This window comes from Bos indicus x Bos taurus, chromosome 2, assembly GCF_003369695.1.
Source record: "Bos indicus x Bos taurus breed Angus x Brahman F1 hybrid chromosome 2, Bos_hybrid_MaternalHap_v2.0, whole genome shotgun sequence".
Taxonomy (NCBI): Eukaryota; Metazoa; Chordata; class Mammalia; order Artiodactyla; family Bovidae; genus Bos; species Bos indicus x Bos taurus.
Window position 1 is genome coordinate 54,496,907 of NC_040077.1, and position 18,831 is coordinate 54,515,737.

General features: G+C 36.4%; 1 protein-coding gene across 1 annotated transcript in view; it reads left to right on the forward strand.

The window, feature by feature from the left end:
* The first annotated feature begins 2,140 nt into the window (after nt 1-2,140).
* The window catches only part of LRP1B (LDL receptor related protein 1B), a 2,173,551-nt gene continuing 2,156,860 nt past the window's right edge, over nt 2,141-18,831 (forward strand). Inside the window, exon 1 of the mRNA XM_027561670.1 lies at nt 2,141-2,752. Within this exon, the coding sequence (XP_027417471.1) occupies nt 2,569-2,752 (184 nt within the window). The 5' untranslated portion in view covers nt 2,141-2,568. The remainder of the gene's footprint in view (nt 2,753-18,831) is intronic.

Below are 18,831 nucleotides of genomic sequence, written 5' to 3' on the forward strand. Positions count from 1 at the left end.
TAAGTCCCAAATTTTATCTTAAAGATAAAATTGAGGCTCATTCACAATTGATGTTAAATGTAACCATCTTTTATTGGTATGCCAGCCTATATGTTAGTAAACTTCCATAATTGCCACTGCTGTTTTACACCATTATTTTGAGTCATGTGTCATTCACACATGATGATTTGATTGTTGATTACTAAAAATAAATTCTATGTTGCATTATTATACTGGTCACAATGTGTGGACAAAGCATCCTTGATTTTCTTCCATTCAGGACAGTTAAAAAGTCGACCAGTGTATCTAAAAGAGATCACCTGGTTTTTATTCTGCCTAATTCACCTAATACATTACTATTAGGAGGCATTACAAATTAAAAGTGTAACATACTGAGAATATAAGTTAGAATGGAATTTACTTCCCTGTTTACCTTTCATAACTTTCCCCTTTAAATAGCTATCAGTGGAATCCAGGGCTGCTACATATACTTCTGCAGAAGTGAATGAGCCATTGATTTTCAGTCACAGCACTTTGGTACATGGTAAGAGTCTTTGGTTGATTGTGTTCCTGGCTACTCTTCTCTACCTTGCAGTTTTTGAGATGGGGGGTGGGGGCAGGTAATAGGTAGTAATAGTATAGAAGAGGAAGAATTTTAACATCCTTAGCTTGTTTTTTGAGCTCTCCTTGTTTTATTGCCAAAACTTAAGTGCATATGGATTTCCTAATAGCTGACCTCCTAGTTAACTGAATGGGCTCTTGTCAAAAAAAGACACCTACTTTGTTTCAATGAAAGAATATTTTGCAGAATGCAGAGGTCTGTGGACACTTGAGAAGAAATATCTATTATTGTGAGCATCATTCAAAATATACCCTTCTTCCCCTTTGCAAATATTCTTTGAACTCTGCCACTTATTCCAAAGTTTATGAATTTTTGTATGAAGTGAAATAGGAAAACCTCTTTGTTTCCTATATGAAACAATAAAAATGACTAGGTGAAATTATATAACAACTTTAAAAGAAAAAAAAATCATAAAATTTTAAATGTGGAAAGAGTTATCTTTTAGGCATGAAATGAGTCAACTTATAGGGGGAAATAAACTTTAATACATAAAATATGGCAAAATTGATCTAAAGAACATATTTTATAATCACAGACTAAGTGGCAATATCTCTCATGGTCACCTGTGATCTTTGACCCAGTCTAATTTTAATGGTTTCTAAGGAGCATCTGAAGATATTTCTAGATAATTTTACTCTCATAAGAAGCTAGTTTATTGTGCTAACATTCATTTAAATTAAGTTTCACTTGGTAAACTGAAAGCCTATTTAAAACATCTTTCCTTTTCTGTCATCCTATTTCTTAGTTTTGTGCGTTCCTTTACACCAATTTTTCCTTTACACCAATTTCAGGTGTTTAAACATTAGACACAAAACATTTTTAACATTTTCTCTTCAGGCAAGAATTACTGATGTTACAAGGGGAAAAAAGTAAGTCTTCAACTATTAAGATTTCTGAGTTTTAATTTAGCATTTTTTGAGTGACTAGAATTTTAGGCAGTTGAAAGATCATATTTAAAATACTTAAGCAAACAACTTTTTTTTAAATCGCAGATTCATTTTAATACCTCAGTTTGAGAAAGTTCTTAATACTACCACTGTACTGTGTAGAAAAAAAGAAAAAAAAATAATGCAGCAAAAGTTCAAAATGGTTCAAGGAACGCTTTTAAAGAGAGAAATCTACACAATAAAACTGCCGAGTTTTTGCTTTATGGTTCCCTACTTAGGGGGTCTCTTTCCATCCACCTTCCCTTCTTATGCAACGGGTGATGACATTGGGGGTTTGTTTTGTTTTTGTTTCTGCTGAATCACTAAATTTTCATCTTTGTCCCCAGGTACTACTAAACATAAAAGTTAAAGGTGCAATTCAAAAAGCATTGCAATTTTTGTGGCAAGCGTAGGGAACCATTTCCCTAAAAGAAGCCCAGTTACTCGGCTCGTCGTTCCTTCGGAGGAAGGAAGCTTCCAGGGAGCAAAGGGATCAAATGTGCTTTGCCTAGAGAAGCATCTATCTCAGCTCTGGTGGCTGCTAATTCCGAACTGGCTGTTAAACGCGGAGCTTCCTAGGCTTCTGGCTGGCTCAGCCCAATGCAGAAGTCTCCCTCCCTCCTTCTCGAAAGACCCAAATCCCTACAGACCCAGCTTGGAGTTACTTTCCCTTCAAGGAGACTGAAATAATTGTGATTTGTGGTGCTCTCAGTTCGCGGTGGTATTTTCCTGTTGTGTTAAATGCCTCTTACCAAGTAATAGATGTGATTTATGTGGACGATGGAGGGGTACGTGGTGGATTCGGTGATTAATCAGTGAATTCCCCTCCGCTGGCATCTCTCACTACCCCTCTTTGCGTGATGTAAGATCAGACGTACTCTGCATTGAAAAGTCAAGACACACGAGCGGCTCGCTCGCGCTCACACACACACTCTCTCCCCCACGCGCGCGCATCCGTACACCTTCCACATCCTGCTCCAGGCAGGAGAAGGCGGACTGGCTGGGCTCATTGAGCTGAAGAATTTCCAGTGACATTTGTAAATGACGCTGCTCGATTCGGGGCTCCGAGCCGCGGCCGCCGCCGCCGGGCCGAGGATACCGCCGAGCAGTCTCCGGCTCAGGCTTCCTCCCCGGGCGACCACGATGTCCGAGTTTCTCCTCGCCTTACTCACTCTCTCGGGATTATTGCCTGTCGCCAAGGTGCTGACCATGGGAGCCGACCGAGGTAAGGAGAAAACCCCTCCCCCCTCCTTGCCCCATGTCTTCCTTGGCTTTCCTGCTGGGCGACGCTTGCATATAAGTGAGTGCGAAACTTAAGTCCTTGCGGCCCCGCTACCCGGGACCGTGGGCCACTGTGCGCTGGCCTCGTGGGGGGTGAGAGGTGCGGTGGGGGTGGGGGATGTCTCCGAACCAGGAACCCTAGTCCTCGGCTCCCCCACAGCTTTTTCTTTTGGCCCTTTACCGGTCCTGATTTTGTCCCCCCGGGAACGTTTGGACTTGACTGCGCGCTTCTGCCCGCGCATCCCAAGTGCTGCAGATGTTGGGATCAGAATTCGCTTTCCCAAGACTTCCCATCGCGCTCACTTTCTGGGCTTCGAGCTTTTGCGGGCTCAGGGTTCTCCGCGTTAAGTGTGTGCTTCCTTAACTATCTCCTGGGTTAACTTCCTTTCCTAATGCACCCAAGGTCTCGGGAGAGGGGAAAGCGGAGACTCCAGCCTCTTTGGTTTCTAGAGCCCTTTTCTGGGGCAAATTCATTCGGGTCATCAATAGAGAATCTAAAGCTTTGGCGGAGCTTCTGGGCATAAGCACCTGCTTGAACTTGACTTTTTTGATTCCCGAATGTCTGTGGCTCAGCTTTTGGTGCCCGGAGACGCTAACCCATCGCTGGCTTCTTGCCCTTGCTATTTCTCCAAACAGCTGACAAATGATAGAAGTTTAAAAGGGAATCGGTATGGGGAGCAGAGCAGAAAGGAGAGGAGGTGGACATTATAATAAACCCGAATTTGGTAAAGTTTGATCTGGAAACCCAAGAATCTCTGTGCAAGTTTCATAATCTTTGACGAGTCAGACCGGTGGAAAAAGAAAAAAAAAAAAAAAAAAGTAGATCAATATTTGAGTCATTGGCATTGAAATGGTTAATTGTTTAAAGTAAAATCACAAGTATCATAGATCTAGTTTTGTTTTGTTTTTGTTTTTAAATCCTAACATGAGTTCGTATTGACTAATATATTTTGGTTTGGGGGCTAATGAGAAAAAGAGTAAGAAAGATAGAAAACGTACCCAGATCTCAATGCCAAGCAAATAGGCAGAATGTTGCATTGGGAGATTCAGTGACTGTGTTTATGGGTAGCAAATTATGAAATGACTAAAAAGGGTTGCTTCATTAATGGAAAGAACAGGGAAATGAATTGTAGTGTTTCTACTCACCTGCTCTGGACAACCAGATTATACCCTTTATAGCATACCCACACATGTCATTTCCTTTACCAGTAGTGAGACTAATATGAGTTCCTTTAGAAAGTCTGACATTTACTGAGTGATAATCTTTTAAACATATCTTTGCCACCTAACCACTTAGCTTCTGAACTTGCCTTAACTTGCCTTGAAGTTGGTCTGGAATAGTTGAAAACTATACTGATAAATGGAAGCACATAGCTTTGACTAGAAATGATGATGTCTTTGATCTGGAACAATCAGCTCTCAACCTTTCTTAGAGAGAATGTTTGAAGTTGGACCAGAGCAGATGAACAGAATGAAGCTTTTCAGTCCTGTGTGCTAGCAAAATAGAATGACACTGGCAGATACTGCTATGGGGCTCTTTCTGTGTGAGCCTCAATTCTCCAGAAACTTGACCTCATCTGGAATTAAGTTCCCAGTTTTTCTGTATGTGTTTATGAGGAATAGGGCCATTGCTACAATGATTGGAATGAATACTGGATAGAATTTCAAATATACAGACCCCTAACTTTCTTCTGAGATAGAAAACTAAATAAAAGGATTAGAACTTGATGTCCATTTAGTTCCAATAAGGAGAGAGATATATAAGACAGAAACAGGGCATATGGAAAAGGATGGTTACTCTTCCCTAAAACTGAAATAGTGCCTGATTGTATCACCATGCCAGCATAAGAAGTGCCATACTGGAGAATACAAGTAAAATAGTTATGGACCAACAGTTAACCACTATTGTACATATTTAACACAACTTTCAAAACTGTTGTAAAAGAGCTAAAAATGCCACAGCTAGCTATCAAAATTGAAAAGGGTGGGTCCTGTTTGGAAAAAGGGGGAAAAAAGAGATAGAGCAATCTTGTTGAAAGAGGAAAAGAAAGTGCTGCTGCATTATGACAAACTTCTCTTACTGAAGTGCTGAAACAGAAGATATGGGAATATAAACTCAAGAAAGAAGTTAATAAGATGAAGCCTTCTGCCCAGGCTTATGTCAGTTGTCCTTGAAGAACAGAACAGGCCTGTGAATTACACAGGTGTGTGTTGTAGTGCAAGACCTAACTTCAAGCCAGAAAATGAGAAAACACTTCCAGGTCCTCCAAATAAATATTAAGTAATGGGTAGCTTCTTAAGCCGCATGAACCAGATGGTTGCATTACCCTATACCTCCATTTCTCTTCCTTTTGTGTATAAACTCAGTATTTTTTCAAATAGAAAAATACTTGAACTTGTATGCTTGCATTCAGTTTATGCACACACACTTGTCCTTTAATTCTACATTGTTTATTTTTTTTTAGTTTGCATTGATTTTGGTACAGAGTTAAGCTGATGTACATGTCAGTTTTTATTAATTTCATCACATCTGAAAAAAGGAAACATCTTTGTAACTCTTAACAGCAAAACTTGGAGGATAAATCATGTTCACTTAGAATCAACCAGTGTGTCATATAACAATGTCATATCACATCAAAGTATTGCTTGATAAGGATTAAGATTTAAAAGGAAGTATATTTTAAATTGTCAAATTTTTTGAAAAGAAAAGGGATTGAAAGAACTGAAGCTAGTCTCTTTTATGTTCTTGAGTCTGGCAAGATGTGGAAACGTATTTCCAAATAATTAAAGTTTATGCTGCTGTAATCATTTAATCATTTAAATGTATATGTCTATAAAACCATCTAAAACTGGCAATCATGTATGTTAAAATTTTAATCTCAAAGAAGAATGGGCTGCTAGCCGTGTCTCTTTATATTCCAGAAAAGTTAAAGTTTTGTTTTTAAGAGGTCTCCATAATCTTTGAGTATTCCTGTCTCTCTCTTAAGCTCAAACTGAAAATGTTACAAAGGACAGGAAGCAATAAAAAAATAAAGAAAATTTTCAGTGTGTTGAAAGAAGAAAGTATGTAAATTGCAGAAAACCGAATAAGGGAAGGAAAGAAAGAGGGCAGAGGGGAGAATTCCGAATGATACTTTCAGGAAGAGGCTGAATCCAGATTAATCTTCCTAAAAGAAGAGATTAAAGTATCTTTTGACAAAATAATTTCTTAAGGTAAATGTTGTCCACTGATATCATAATAAATATCCTATGGAAATGTTTACAGTATACAAATAAACTTCCATCAATGTGAGGCTGGATATAACTAAATCTGAAGAACGAAGAGAATACTGCAGAAAACTTAAATGTTTTAACTGTGCTAGGATTGTTACATGGAAGTGATTTGTTTAAGTGAATGTGAAAGAAATATTTTTAGAAAGGGTGGTGGGTGAGGGATATAGTTGATATATTCTTTAAAATGAGACTTATTTGTAAATGCTACTTATTATTCACGGTAGAGTCTTGCAGAGATTTTTAGTTTCCAAGTGCATGGGATCTAGGACATTAGTTTCTTTCTACTTGTCTTGTCAATCTCTTTTCAGAGCCTAGTGTGTATCATTAAGGTAGGCTCCATTTAGAGTCACCTGGACTTAACATGATTTAATCTTTATCAAAATTACAATGATGAGGGATCTCTGTGTCTTCCCTCCATTCTATGTTTTTTTCCCCATGATTCTTCTTTTAATTTTCACATCTTCTATGAAATATAACCTCTTTCTTCAATTTCTTCCTAGTTGAAGAGATTCTGTGTAGTAAAAGGTACCAGGCAGATTTATTGATACATTTCTCTATCTTCTGAGGCTCTCTGTCAAAACAGTTCTTGTACAAAGGAAACACTTTTCTTCATTCTAGATGGATACATTCAAAGAAAGTAGAATTAATACTTAAAGTTAATCATGATTGTCCCAACATGATGTCATTAGTTAAATTAATTTAGCAGTAAGTAAAACCCACCTGCTATATAGATAGATCTTCTTCAAAGAAGATAACTTCTTTGAAATGACTGCCTTGGTGCCCAGAACCTATAAAAACACCACTTTGGCCTGGAAATTGGAGATAGATTTTTAAGTGAAACTTTTACTTTTTAGAAAATTTTCAGACAATATATGTCTAGTTTTGTGATGATCACCTCCTTAAAAACATTATGAAATGAAAGTACGTTGAGTTATGTTTCAGCTCCTAACATGCAGTATTCTAATGAGTGAATTTCCATTTAATACGTAATTTGTTGTAACAGAATCTGACAGTTGAGGAAATAAATGTCAAAATGTATTTGCCTTTGAAATGGCTATAATTATGATGCACTCAACGTGTATAATTTAAAACAATGTTTTTAGTAACTGTACTTCTAAAGAAAGTTGAGCAAAATATTGACTAGTTTCATAGTGAGTTAGCAAGAATATATCCTGGACCAAACCTATATCAGGATAGAGTTATGTTTACTCTGATTACTTCAAAAAACCTTCTTTATAGTCTCTGAAGAAATCTAGATCTTTATATTTAATTGAAAAATAATGACTCAAACCTACCTTGATACATAGAGACCACAATTTTTTTTTTTTTTTTTCTGGTGGGACAGCAAAGGCAGAATAATTGTAACCAGTCAAGCAATGCTCTTCCGTGGAGTTGCTTTCCATCTTCACATGGATTGTTATTCTCCAAATTTCACCTGTATAACAACCCATTGAAAAAGAGGCATAAGAATGAAGTTGCAACATAGCAGTCACAAATCGAACAATCTACAAGTCTTAGGGGTGTTCTACATTTGTTTTCTTTTAGGAGATAGTTAGCATTTATTAGTTGCTTGGAAAAAAAAAAGTTCCATTATTTAAAATTCAAATACAAAATCTTAGAAATATCTCTAAATATTAGAGTTTAAGTTATTTTTGTACTAGTTCATATATGTGCCAATGAATATCTTTAATCTACATGCTTTTGAAGAGTATTGCGCTTGCAATAATATGTATTCACTGTCTCACTATTGTGTGTGATCTCATTTGAATAAATATTAATCTCTCCAACTACATCTGAACACTGTATTTTAGAAGAGGGAATGAAGTCTTCAGAAGATTTTGCAACACATCCGAACAAGTAAGTTTAGACCTTCAAAATTTATATGCTTTTTTCTGTTAGAAGTTTTTCTGCTATAAGCTGCCTTCACACTTTTAAATCTGTATTTTCTCCTCATAAATGATTTGGTAGCCTTCCTTCCCAGTCCCCCAGCATAATTACAAGGCTAAGTTAGAAAGTATGTATTATTTATTGCTCTGTTTTGAATTCAGTGATACCAAAATATAGTTTCTTTCTCTCTTTCCATTCTATTGATTTAGTCTGTCTCTATACAAGCTCAATTATTTTGACTGAGCTTTCTGACTAAACAAATTGGTTGAATTGCCTAGGAACTAAATGAGCATCAAACTACTAGATAGTAGCCAGTCCTGGTAAAATAGTAAAATTGATCTTGCATAAAAGCTTAAAATTAAATTTTATGGAAAACAACAATGTATTTCCCTAAAAGACTTATACATGATACTTCCTGTCTATGCTTTGTAGAGTAAATCAAATGTACCTTTGCTGTTGTGCAGTTCGTAATAGGCAAATTCATTATGTTCGGTAGTAATTATTTATTTATATCATGGGGTAGCATAAGAGTTTAAAGCAGCATTAGGATATTAATGGAGAAGGCGATGGCACCCCACTCCAGTACTCTCGCCTGGAAAATCCCATGGACGGAAGAGCCTGGTGGGCTGCAGTCCATGGGGTCGCGAAGAGTCGGACACGACTGAACGACTTCACTTTCATTTTTCACTTTCATGCATTGGAGAAGGAAATGGCAACCCACTCCAGTGTTCTTGCCTGGAGAATCCCAGGGATTGGGGAGCCTGGTGGGGTGCCGTCTATGGGGTCACACAGAGTCAGACATGACTGAAGGGACTTAGCAGCAGCAGCAGCAGCAGCAGGATATTAATAAATACATGCTCTGAATTTATTCCTGTAGAGACAAATGCTACTTTATTGAAAATTGGTTTGAAAGTTCTTATTCTTCTTTATTGGCCTTGTTTATTGAGTTATTTTTTCAAAATAATTTTAAAAATAAAATATATTTCAAAGTCAAGACTCTCAATATAGAATATAAAATGGAAATCATTACAGTGATAAAGTGGACAACAGTGTTTAGTGTGCTTTTAAATATGACCAAAATAACTTTCTCACACAGTCACATTAACTTTGTTTTAGTCTGCAATTATATGTCCAGTTGTGGTTAAAAAAATGTAATGGTTTGATTAAATAAATGCACCCACTCATTTGTTGCTGATTTGCCGGTAGGTCAGATTCTTTTAATTATCATCAGGGGAAAAGGCTAATGCTTTAGTTGGTAACGATGGTGTCACTTAACATTCTTCAATAACTCTGCCACTCTCATTTGTTGAATAAGGATATATTATCTACATTTGGAATTTCTCATATATTCCAAAGTAGTTGTAAATAAAAAACACTTGTAAAAGGTTTCTTTACCTATAGGAACAATGAAAAATAATTTCAGTTTATATAGTCATATCTGTTTAATCTTATTTTTTCTCAGAAAAAGTTTGAATATAGCCATGACTGTATAAAAGTTTTCCATTTACATGTGAATAATATTGTAGCTATGCCCTTTATACAAGACAAGTTGGAAAGTATCTTTTCATATATGATTCTTTCTAACTTTTTTAAGCAAGAAAAAAAAATCTTGAAGAAGATAGAGTGGGTTGCCATGCTAAGATCCCATTTTATCTCACAATGCATTCTTATTAACAGTCAGACATCTCTTCCTGAAATGCACGCACCTCATTGTCCTGGCTGGCTTAGCCTTCAGACCAAAGACAGGTATTGTTGAAACATGACCTCATTTTAGTCAAAAGAATACATTTCTTCTTTAGGTAAGATCAAGGTACCACAAACCGTCTCTTGTTTTATTCTTGCAATCAATAGGACATTCCTTCCTAACTTTTCCCCATTGCATTGACATCCTTCAAGACTTCCAAAATGGCTTTAGAATTATGAATACGATTCCTTAAGAATTTTTTTACTGCTGAGTTTTTCTTTAATGACCATTTGCTCATCTTAGCTCTTTCTTCTTAAAATGAGAAAAGAAAACTAAAGATACAGAGGGATGGAGAAGAAGAGAGCTAAAACTTCTGGTTCTCGTTGCTTGCTTTGGGTGTTTCTGGGATATTTTAAGATATTTGTGAAAAAGAAAAACGGTCGAATAAGGCTGATCGACAGAAATGAGTTTAGAATGATTGTTTTCCTTAGAAATTAGGATGTATAAGGAAAGGAAGGACAAAGATGCTAAGAGAGAAAGCCTTGGCAGTAAGAATTTTTTGAAGCTTCAATCTGCACAGATCAGGTAACAGGCAGTAAGGAACTACTCAAACATTTGCTAAAATATAATTTGCTAAAATTTGCTAAACTATAAAATTTTGAGATTTACAAAGATTTGGTTTTTAAATAGATAATCTAAGACCTTGTGTGCATTTTCTAAAATTGTTAATTATATATTTTATTGGTATGACCATGCTAAAATAAAAATTATGCTTTATTAAAATATTCCACTTTATTCAACTCTATTAATTTTTAAGGCATTTTTCTCATAATTAAGCTCTGAAAGTACAGTGATAATGATGCCAGCTCATGGGTGAGATTTTTGCCTTGTCAGGTGAAACTATTACAGATTATGTCTACTGGACATCCGTATTTATGAGACTTCCATTAAAAAAGAACTAAGATTTATAGGTAGAATTGCTAACCAGAATTCAGGCCCTTTTGCTGAGTCCTTGTATCACTGTCATTCTAACAAAAGGGCTAGCAGTTCATCAGCAGCATGCTGATGGCCTGTTATACTCGTGGTGTACAAATCTTACTTAGGGGAAATGATAGTGACTTTATCCAACATTGACCAACATTAAAAATAAGTAGAATTAACCAAAATCTTAGGACTTTTCCCCATTCCCCTTGCTTGCTTCATTGCTGGGAGATCATAAGGTTATGAAAAGCATGACAGTTTTTATTTTGTATGTATTTTAATCTGAGTGCCTGTGAAACACTGTTAAAGGTTTACAGAAAACTTTTCCAACTAACTCTGAAAAGAGAGACCTGGTAGTGTCTCTCATACCTTCCATGAATGCAAGGAAGACAGCATATGTGTAAACATCTCACACATTGGTGTCTCATTAGATACATACTCATTATTTCATTAATTATACCATTAACTTAATGTAAATTGCTAAGAGCAGAAGAAATCCATTGTGTTGTAAGGGCACTTTAATTTTTTTCTATTTTTTCCTCCTGAAATCATATGATCCCTGAAGCAACTCATGTGGTTGGTGGTCATTCCTTTATTTATCCATCCATTCAACAGATTTGAGCAGAGATCTGCTGGGAGTTGTTCTGGAGGTTGGGAAAGAAGCAGGTGAGCAAGTTAGACAATGTAACTGGTCTGTCTGAACTTACATTTTAGCTTATAAAAATTTTAGTGTGGGAAGAGACAGACAATAAACTGACACATAAGTTAATACATAATATTTTGTGCTAAGTAGAAAGCAAAATGTATTCAAGAGAGGTGCTCTGGGGATTGGTTGTAATCCAGACGTTTTTGTGAAGGATAACATATTTGCTGAGATAAAAGTGATGTGAAGGAACAAACTATGTGTGGTTCTGAGGGAGGAACTTTGCATGTAAACCCTTGAGAAGAAGTCATGATTTTGGCATTTTAGAGAAAGGAAGAAGGTCTATGTGCCTAAATTTCGCTTTGTGTGTTTCAAAGAGATGAAGAATGGGGAAAGGGGCATTTATGAGTAGGTCAGGAGGATTATGCAGATCAGAGTGGGGCACTTGGGTTTTGCTCTCATTATAATAGGCTGCAATTGAATGTTTAATCGGAGGTGATAGGACACAACTTTATTTATGAGATCATGCTTGCTACTGAATAAAAAAGGACAAGAGACCCAGTAAATACAGTTAAAGGATTATTATAACTGCTCAGGAGAGATGGCGGCTTAAACAACAGGGTAGCATTGTAGATGAGGATGAGATAGAAGAGTGACTCATCTTTAGGAAGATTTTCTATAACAATGAATGCAGAACCTTTCAATAGATCAGAAGGATAAGGCATGAAATAAGCCTTAAATTATCATCTTGGGAGGTAAAAGTTAACATTCTAGGTTATTTAGAAAAGAAAGCATTTTGTTTTATACCACCGCTTATTGATTCGTATGAAATGTGTCATGGCATGTAATGGTCACATGTAGACCGGGCAATATTGCTTGTCTTTTCCCCTATATTTCAGAATTATTACTACCATCTTCCCTATTACACATATTTCCCCATACCATGTCTGTAATATGGAATTAGTAGAATAACTCATAGTATTCTTTGGGAGTTTAGTTAAAATAATATACTTAGTAATATGCCGGGCATTGGTAAATGTGGCAGCAACTGTTTAGTTATTTCTAAAAGTATAAACTATCACAACAGCAGAAGGAAGGGGCATTGGCTTAAGTGTAGACTCATGTGATTTTTTTTTTCTTGAGGAAATTCTCAGTATTTTCAAGGAAGAATTCCTTTTCCATTACCCCAAGTCCTTGATACAATTGAGAAGAATTTGTGCTGACAGTCACCATTCCCACTTACGAATATTTGATTAATGGGATGAAATTTTAAGGGAATTGCTATTGGCTATATTCATTACCCTCCATGGAAGTGCCAAGAAAACGCTGGAAGGGAAAGGGGTGTTGAAAAGTGGTGGGGGACCTACTGGATAAGAGTTTATGACCTAATGGTTATTCCTCTTGGTCAGTCAGCACCCTTGGATGATTCTTTTGTACTTATCCACACACACTCACTGAATAAATGTTGTAGTTCCTACTATGTACCTATTTCAGTGTGATTTGTAGACTGGAGGCAGACATGAGTAAATGACATAAACCAGAATAAGCAATAAAAACACTAGTTTAGTAATTGTACATCTTTGGATTTTCGGGGAAGTTATTCTTATAGCTACAAAACAAACCCATTTGGGTTTATTGAGTTCTTGTTGGAGCTAAAAAGGGAAGAGGGAGTGAGAGGAGAAAAAAGAACAAGGAAAGAGACTTTTTTTGAAACTGATGAAAAAGAAAAAAAAATAACTTTTTTATTAGGAACTACAACATTTATTCAGTGAATGTGTGTGGATAAGTACAAAGGAATCATCCAAGGGTGCTGACTGACCAAGAGGAATAACCATTAGGTCATAAACTCTTATCCATAAACTCTAATACTTTGGTCACCTCATGCAAAGAGTTGACTCATTGGAAAAGACTCTGTTGCTGGGAGGGATTGGGGGCAGGAGAAGAAGGGGACGACAGAGGATGAGATGTCTGGATGTTATCACCGAGTCAATGGACATGAGTTTGAGTGAACTCCTGGAGTTGGTGATGGACAGGGAGGCCTGGTGAGCTGCGATTCATGGGGTTGCAAAGAGCTGGACATGACTGAGCGACTAAACTGAACTGTTAATATTAAGCTGAATAAGCCATTTTAGGTCTTAGTTATTAGAAGATTGTTTCAAGATTTTGTTCCATTGATTTTTTTTTTTTTCATTGCTCTTGTTTTTTTTTTTTTTGGATCTCTTTTTTGTTATCTACCTTGAGAAGAAATCAAACTTTAGTTTTAAAACTTAATTTTCAAGTCTGCATTCCAAAGTATAAGCTTAGCCCCAAATATTTTCACTGAGTTTCTTTTTAAGCTGTATAGGCCATCTATTAACCAATAAAATCAACTTGAGATAATCAGCCCTTGTAGACACTATTTAGTTTATATAGTGAACGGCAGCATTATAGAGGACATACTTCACTCCAACCTGAGAGATTGCCTTGGAAATGCTACATGACCATTACAACTAATTTAAAAAGATAACTGCTTTCTTAGTTTTCAAATATGGTATGCCTTAAGATTAAGAAGAGAAGATGTGTACTAAACACACATTAGGTTAAAATAAAAAAAGATCCAGAGCTTAGGCATTTATAATTTCAGAAATGCTTAAATAAGATATTGAAGCCAAAATCCCAACCAATTTATTTGTTGTGTAAAGAGCTTACCTGGAGGTTTAGTAGACATTTGCTAGATGCCTGTGCAGAAATCTAATTTGTATGTGACTTTAACTTTAGTTCATTTTTCATGCACATTGTCAAAAGCCCCTTTAATAATTTGGCTCCAAGATTTCAGTACAAAATCAACACTATGCATAGGAATAAGTTAAGTATGAGATAAATACCAACATTTTATTAAATTTTAGAGTGCCTGAACCAAATGGAATTGAGGCTGGGAGATTTTGCATTAATATTTAATTTGGGACCCACTGTAAATTTGTTTGCTGTGTACTCTAGCAGAGGGGTGCCAAAAGTTTGGAAATAAATTAATCGGAGTAATTGAAAACAGCAGGAAGGGGAAGGGTTACTTGTATATTAGTGAGTATGAGGCATGATTTATGCTCCTTGACTAGAACTCTGCTCACGTCACACAGAGGTCTGCTAAACAGCTTTTTTTTTTTTTTTTTTTCCATAAGGAAAGTACTTTGGGAAAAGGTTCAAAATGAGTATAAGGGGGTTATTTATATTTTAGATGAAGCAAAAAAAAAGTATTGATTGCATACTCAGAATAAAAGGCATTTGGGCAGGACATGTTGTGACCCCTTGGAATAGACTTCAACCTGCTATAAAGAGCCAAGGAAAATAAACAAAGCTTATTCAGATAACAGTTAAGCTGATGAGACACCTGAAAAATCTACCAGTAGAAAGAAAATCACTTAAATCAAAAATAAACTTTCAGTTATTGAAGCTGCTTGAGTTCACCAAGGTTTAGAGATGAATGCCAAAGAGGATTAGGAAAACCCTTCCGTGTGAAGTAAAACAGTAATGGCTCTATCGTAGCTTTGCAAACTCCTGCTTGAGAGTCACTGTGTAAGTAAGAGTTGAACTTAGTATACAGTAAAAGCAATCACATTTCTTTAAAACACAGGAAATCATACAAAGGAACCTGAAGCAGCAGTTCTCCCCAGCACCTCTCACGCAAGCCAGAGAAAAGGATAGGCAGCATTTCCTCTGTAGTTTCACCAAAGGAAACAGGTTGACTGGCTTCTGAGATTCCTAGACTCAGAGAAAAGGCTGCTTTGTTTTCTTTGCTCATCATGTTAAGTGAAGGCACTCAGACATATTTGACTAACCTTTATTAATTAAAGGGCAATATATAGGGCGGGTTTTACAAACAAAAACGCATACAGCCAAGTCTGGTCAGAGGTGCCCTGGCGACATGTAAATTAGGGAACACCCACCTTTTCCAAGGGGTAGCTGATACTGCAGCAGATTGTGGGCTGTCCTGTGAATGTGGGCAGAGGATTGTCCAACCTTTAGAAATTCAGGAGAGACCAGGAGTTTTGATTTTCATGCATAATTCCCTATGATTTAAATATTGTCCCTCAAGATTAAAAAGAAAGAAAGAAATAACATTGTGGGGGTCAAAAAGCATCAGCTGATAGATTAAGAGCCAGACTGACAGCTGTGACCCACTATGGAACCCCTGAGTTGCAGATATCAACAGAAGGTTAGACTGGATCACAATGAATAGACAATTTACTTGGTGCTTTACAGACAAAAGGTGGCTCTAGAGAGCTGAGTGTAATGCCTTGAAATTTGTAATGCGTTATTGTTTCAGCTCATGGCTAAGGGAAGAAGGATACTAAAGATTAATTTCAACAGTGTCCAGTATCTCTGCCTTGACAACTTCCTCTCCCCTATGAAACATAAAGGTAGAATCTGGGGAGAAAATTGAGCACAGAGAAAACTCTTAATGAGACTTTAGAGGTTAGTAATATTAGAGTCGGTTGTGACTTAGGAGGGAACATGCCATGGAAAGTTGTCTAAGAAACAAAACCCTCTTAATAATGACGAGGGGATGCTATGAGGATGATTTCTGTCTCATAACCCCAGGGGCTTCATGGAAAATATTCTACCTGATAAGTAACAGCCACATGGTGAAAACAAAATTGCTATGCCACACACTACACATGGATCATTATTGAAATGTAGAAGAGAAAAAAGATCAAAAGGGAGAAAAAAATAGAGTGAAGTGAATACGGCAGAGGAATGGTCCTGATGAGTAGACAAATTCTCACGCTGAGACACAAATGCGATCACATTTAGGTTTGTGTTTCATCTTCTGTTTCCTCAGGAAAGCTGTGACCTAACAAGAGCCGACTGTGTGCTCTATTGCTGCACAACATCTCTAGATTTCCTACCAGTGTTCACATAGGCAATCGTATATCCAACTGCTTATTTGGATTAGTTTTTTAAAGCATTTTTCAAAACTTTTTACTTTGAAATAATTTTAGACTTACAGAAAATATAGACAACTAGTACAGGGAGTTCTCATTTATCTTTTCCTTGGATTTCCCTGATGTTAACATATTGTATAACTGTGATAGAGTTATCAAAACAGACTTAACATCCATGCTATTCATTATTAACCAAAGACTTTTTCTAGATTTTACCAATTTGTTTGCTAATGACCTGATTATATCTCAGGAGCCAATCTAGGATTCAAATTTACATTAAATTGTCATATTGCCTTAGACCTTCAATCCATGACAATCTCTGTCATTAGTTTACTTCCATCTCTTAAACTCATTTGAAGAATCCTGGTTTTTTTTTTATAGAATGTTCCACAATTTGGGTTTGCCTGATAGTTTCTCCTGGTTATGCATTATTGACAAGAAATATAGCCTCACAAGAAATATAGCCTCCTTAGTGTACTATACATATCAATTTGTTTAATTATTGGTGATGTTAACCACACTCATTTGTAGGAGGGGAGTGACATTTTCCTCATTCTTTCTAAGATTATTACTTAGAATTGTTCTGCAAGAAAAGTGTCCCTTCTTTCTGATTTGTTACTTATTTATATCAGTATAGACAGGTATTTATTTTATTATTTGCGTTATTATCCAATACTATCACTATTCATTTTCTTGCTCAAAATATTTACCTATGGCTGTTGGACACTCTTTCAGATTAGCTACTCTGCCCTTTTGATGTACCCCCATCATTTTCTGAGCACTTTCTGAATTTTTATTACTGCTAAATGAGTACAGAATTACTGTGCATTTTCCCTGTTTCTGCCCTGGTATCAGCCAGTTCTCTAGGGAATTTCATAGGATATTGAAAATTCTGAAAGTTTTAACTGAGTGCAGTCTCTTGAGTGATGCAAGATTATCCTAAGGGTGATAAAAATTGCAAGAACAACTGCTCAATTAATGTATCTTCATGTTCCAGAAGAAATCATTTTGGTCATTTCTTTAATTTTAATACCGTATTAGCTATAATGATTGGTTGTCTGCTGAATAAAATTTTATGAATTAGAATTAGGTGATGATGCTTACTAAGGAATTCAAATTTTCACTCTTTCCAAAGTTTCTAAAGAAAAATATAGATATGTTTTATAAAATAAATTTGGATTTATTGTTCTTTTCTCAGGAAAACTATGTTAGGGAATTTTTTATAGTTATCCCTGCCTGCAAGGAGTTGATGGTCTAATTCAGATAAGAAACATTATGGAAATATGAGCAAGTCATGTAAGAGATAATTGCTGAGGATTTGATCAGACCTGGCAGTTGAGGCTGTAGGTCTGCAATGACTCTGTGTCTTGTCCTCTGGGTGGAGATTGATCAGAAAAGCATATGCCAGAAATAGTGAATGAGTTTGATCTCTTGGTTAAATCTTGACTGATTGGTAGTTGTCCAGACTACTGTATTGAAGGAGATTATACAGCTGAGTCTGGGTTCTTTAGTAAAGGGCACAGAGATCTGTTGGTGATATTTCTAATGATCAAAATCAGAAGGCTTATAGGAGTGTTAACATCTGGGTGACTTACTATTTCTGGTTTGGTTAGCACAATAAGAATCTTCAGTGATAGCCATTAAAAGGATAGTTCCTGCCTATGTCCTGAAATTCCCAATGAACCAACGGTTAAAATCCCAGCTAATGAAACACTCTTAGTTTGAATACAAGTAAGTGTCTAAAGTCTCTAAAACGGCCTAAAATACCAACTTTTTCAGTATATACTACATTTTATTTTCTTGCTTTTTTGATGCCTGCCACAAACATCATATTGGTTTATTTTGGGGGGAGTTTAGAGTTCATTTTTTAACTCTTTCTGGTGGTCAATGAGATTTTGTTCTTCATGATCATTCCAGTTGAAGCTGCCCTTTTTCTCTCATTGTGGAATCCCCCTCACCTGCAGAAAGATCCAAACACATATTCACTTTCCAATGACTCTGATTCCTCTTAGGTACTTGGATATACCCAGTTTTAATGGCATATTGTCTAAAAAATACAGATATGATTTTACTGATCTGACCATCAGTTTAGCTTTTGATAATAGCTCTAGTAAAGTAGTGAGAAACAGAGCTCGTTGGAAAGCAATGTAACACCCATATTGAATTTTTAACAACTTAATACATTTTAGGAAATGATCCATCTGAAAGACATTATGGCTTGCTGAGAAAAGCTGTACACTGGGAACAAGGAGAAGTGGGCTCAATTCCCAGCTCTGCATCTGACTCACTCTTTGTCCTTGGGCAAGTCACTTAGCCTCTCTCTCTGTCTACTTCCTGCCTGGTAAAATGAGAAGAATAATGCATAAAGACGCCCACCTCACCAAGATGTGCCGAAGCTACATTCTGTAACCACTGAAGGGACCTTTCTTCCCCTGCTAGCTAATGACAAACTTATTTTTCTCACATCTAGGTTGAATAAATTTTGAAACAAGAGCATAGAGCTGCAACTAACTTCAAGGAATCGTGTAATCCTTTCATTTACACTGGAGTTTTATTGCAGTACATACTGCTTCATTTCAATGCACTCCTTGCTGGGAAGACTTGTGGATCTTGTGTATATAGAAATACCTCTTGCC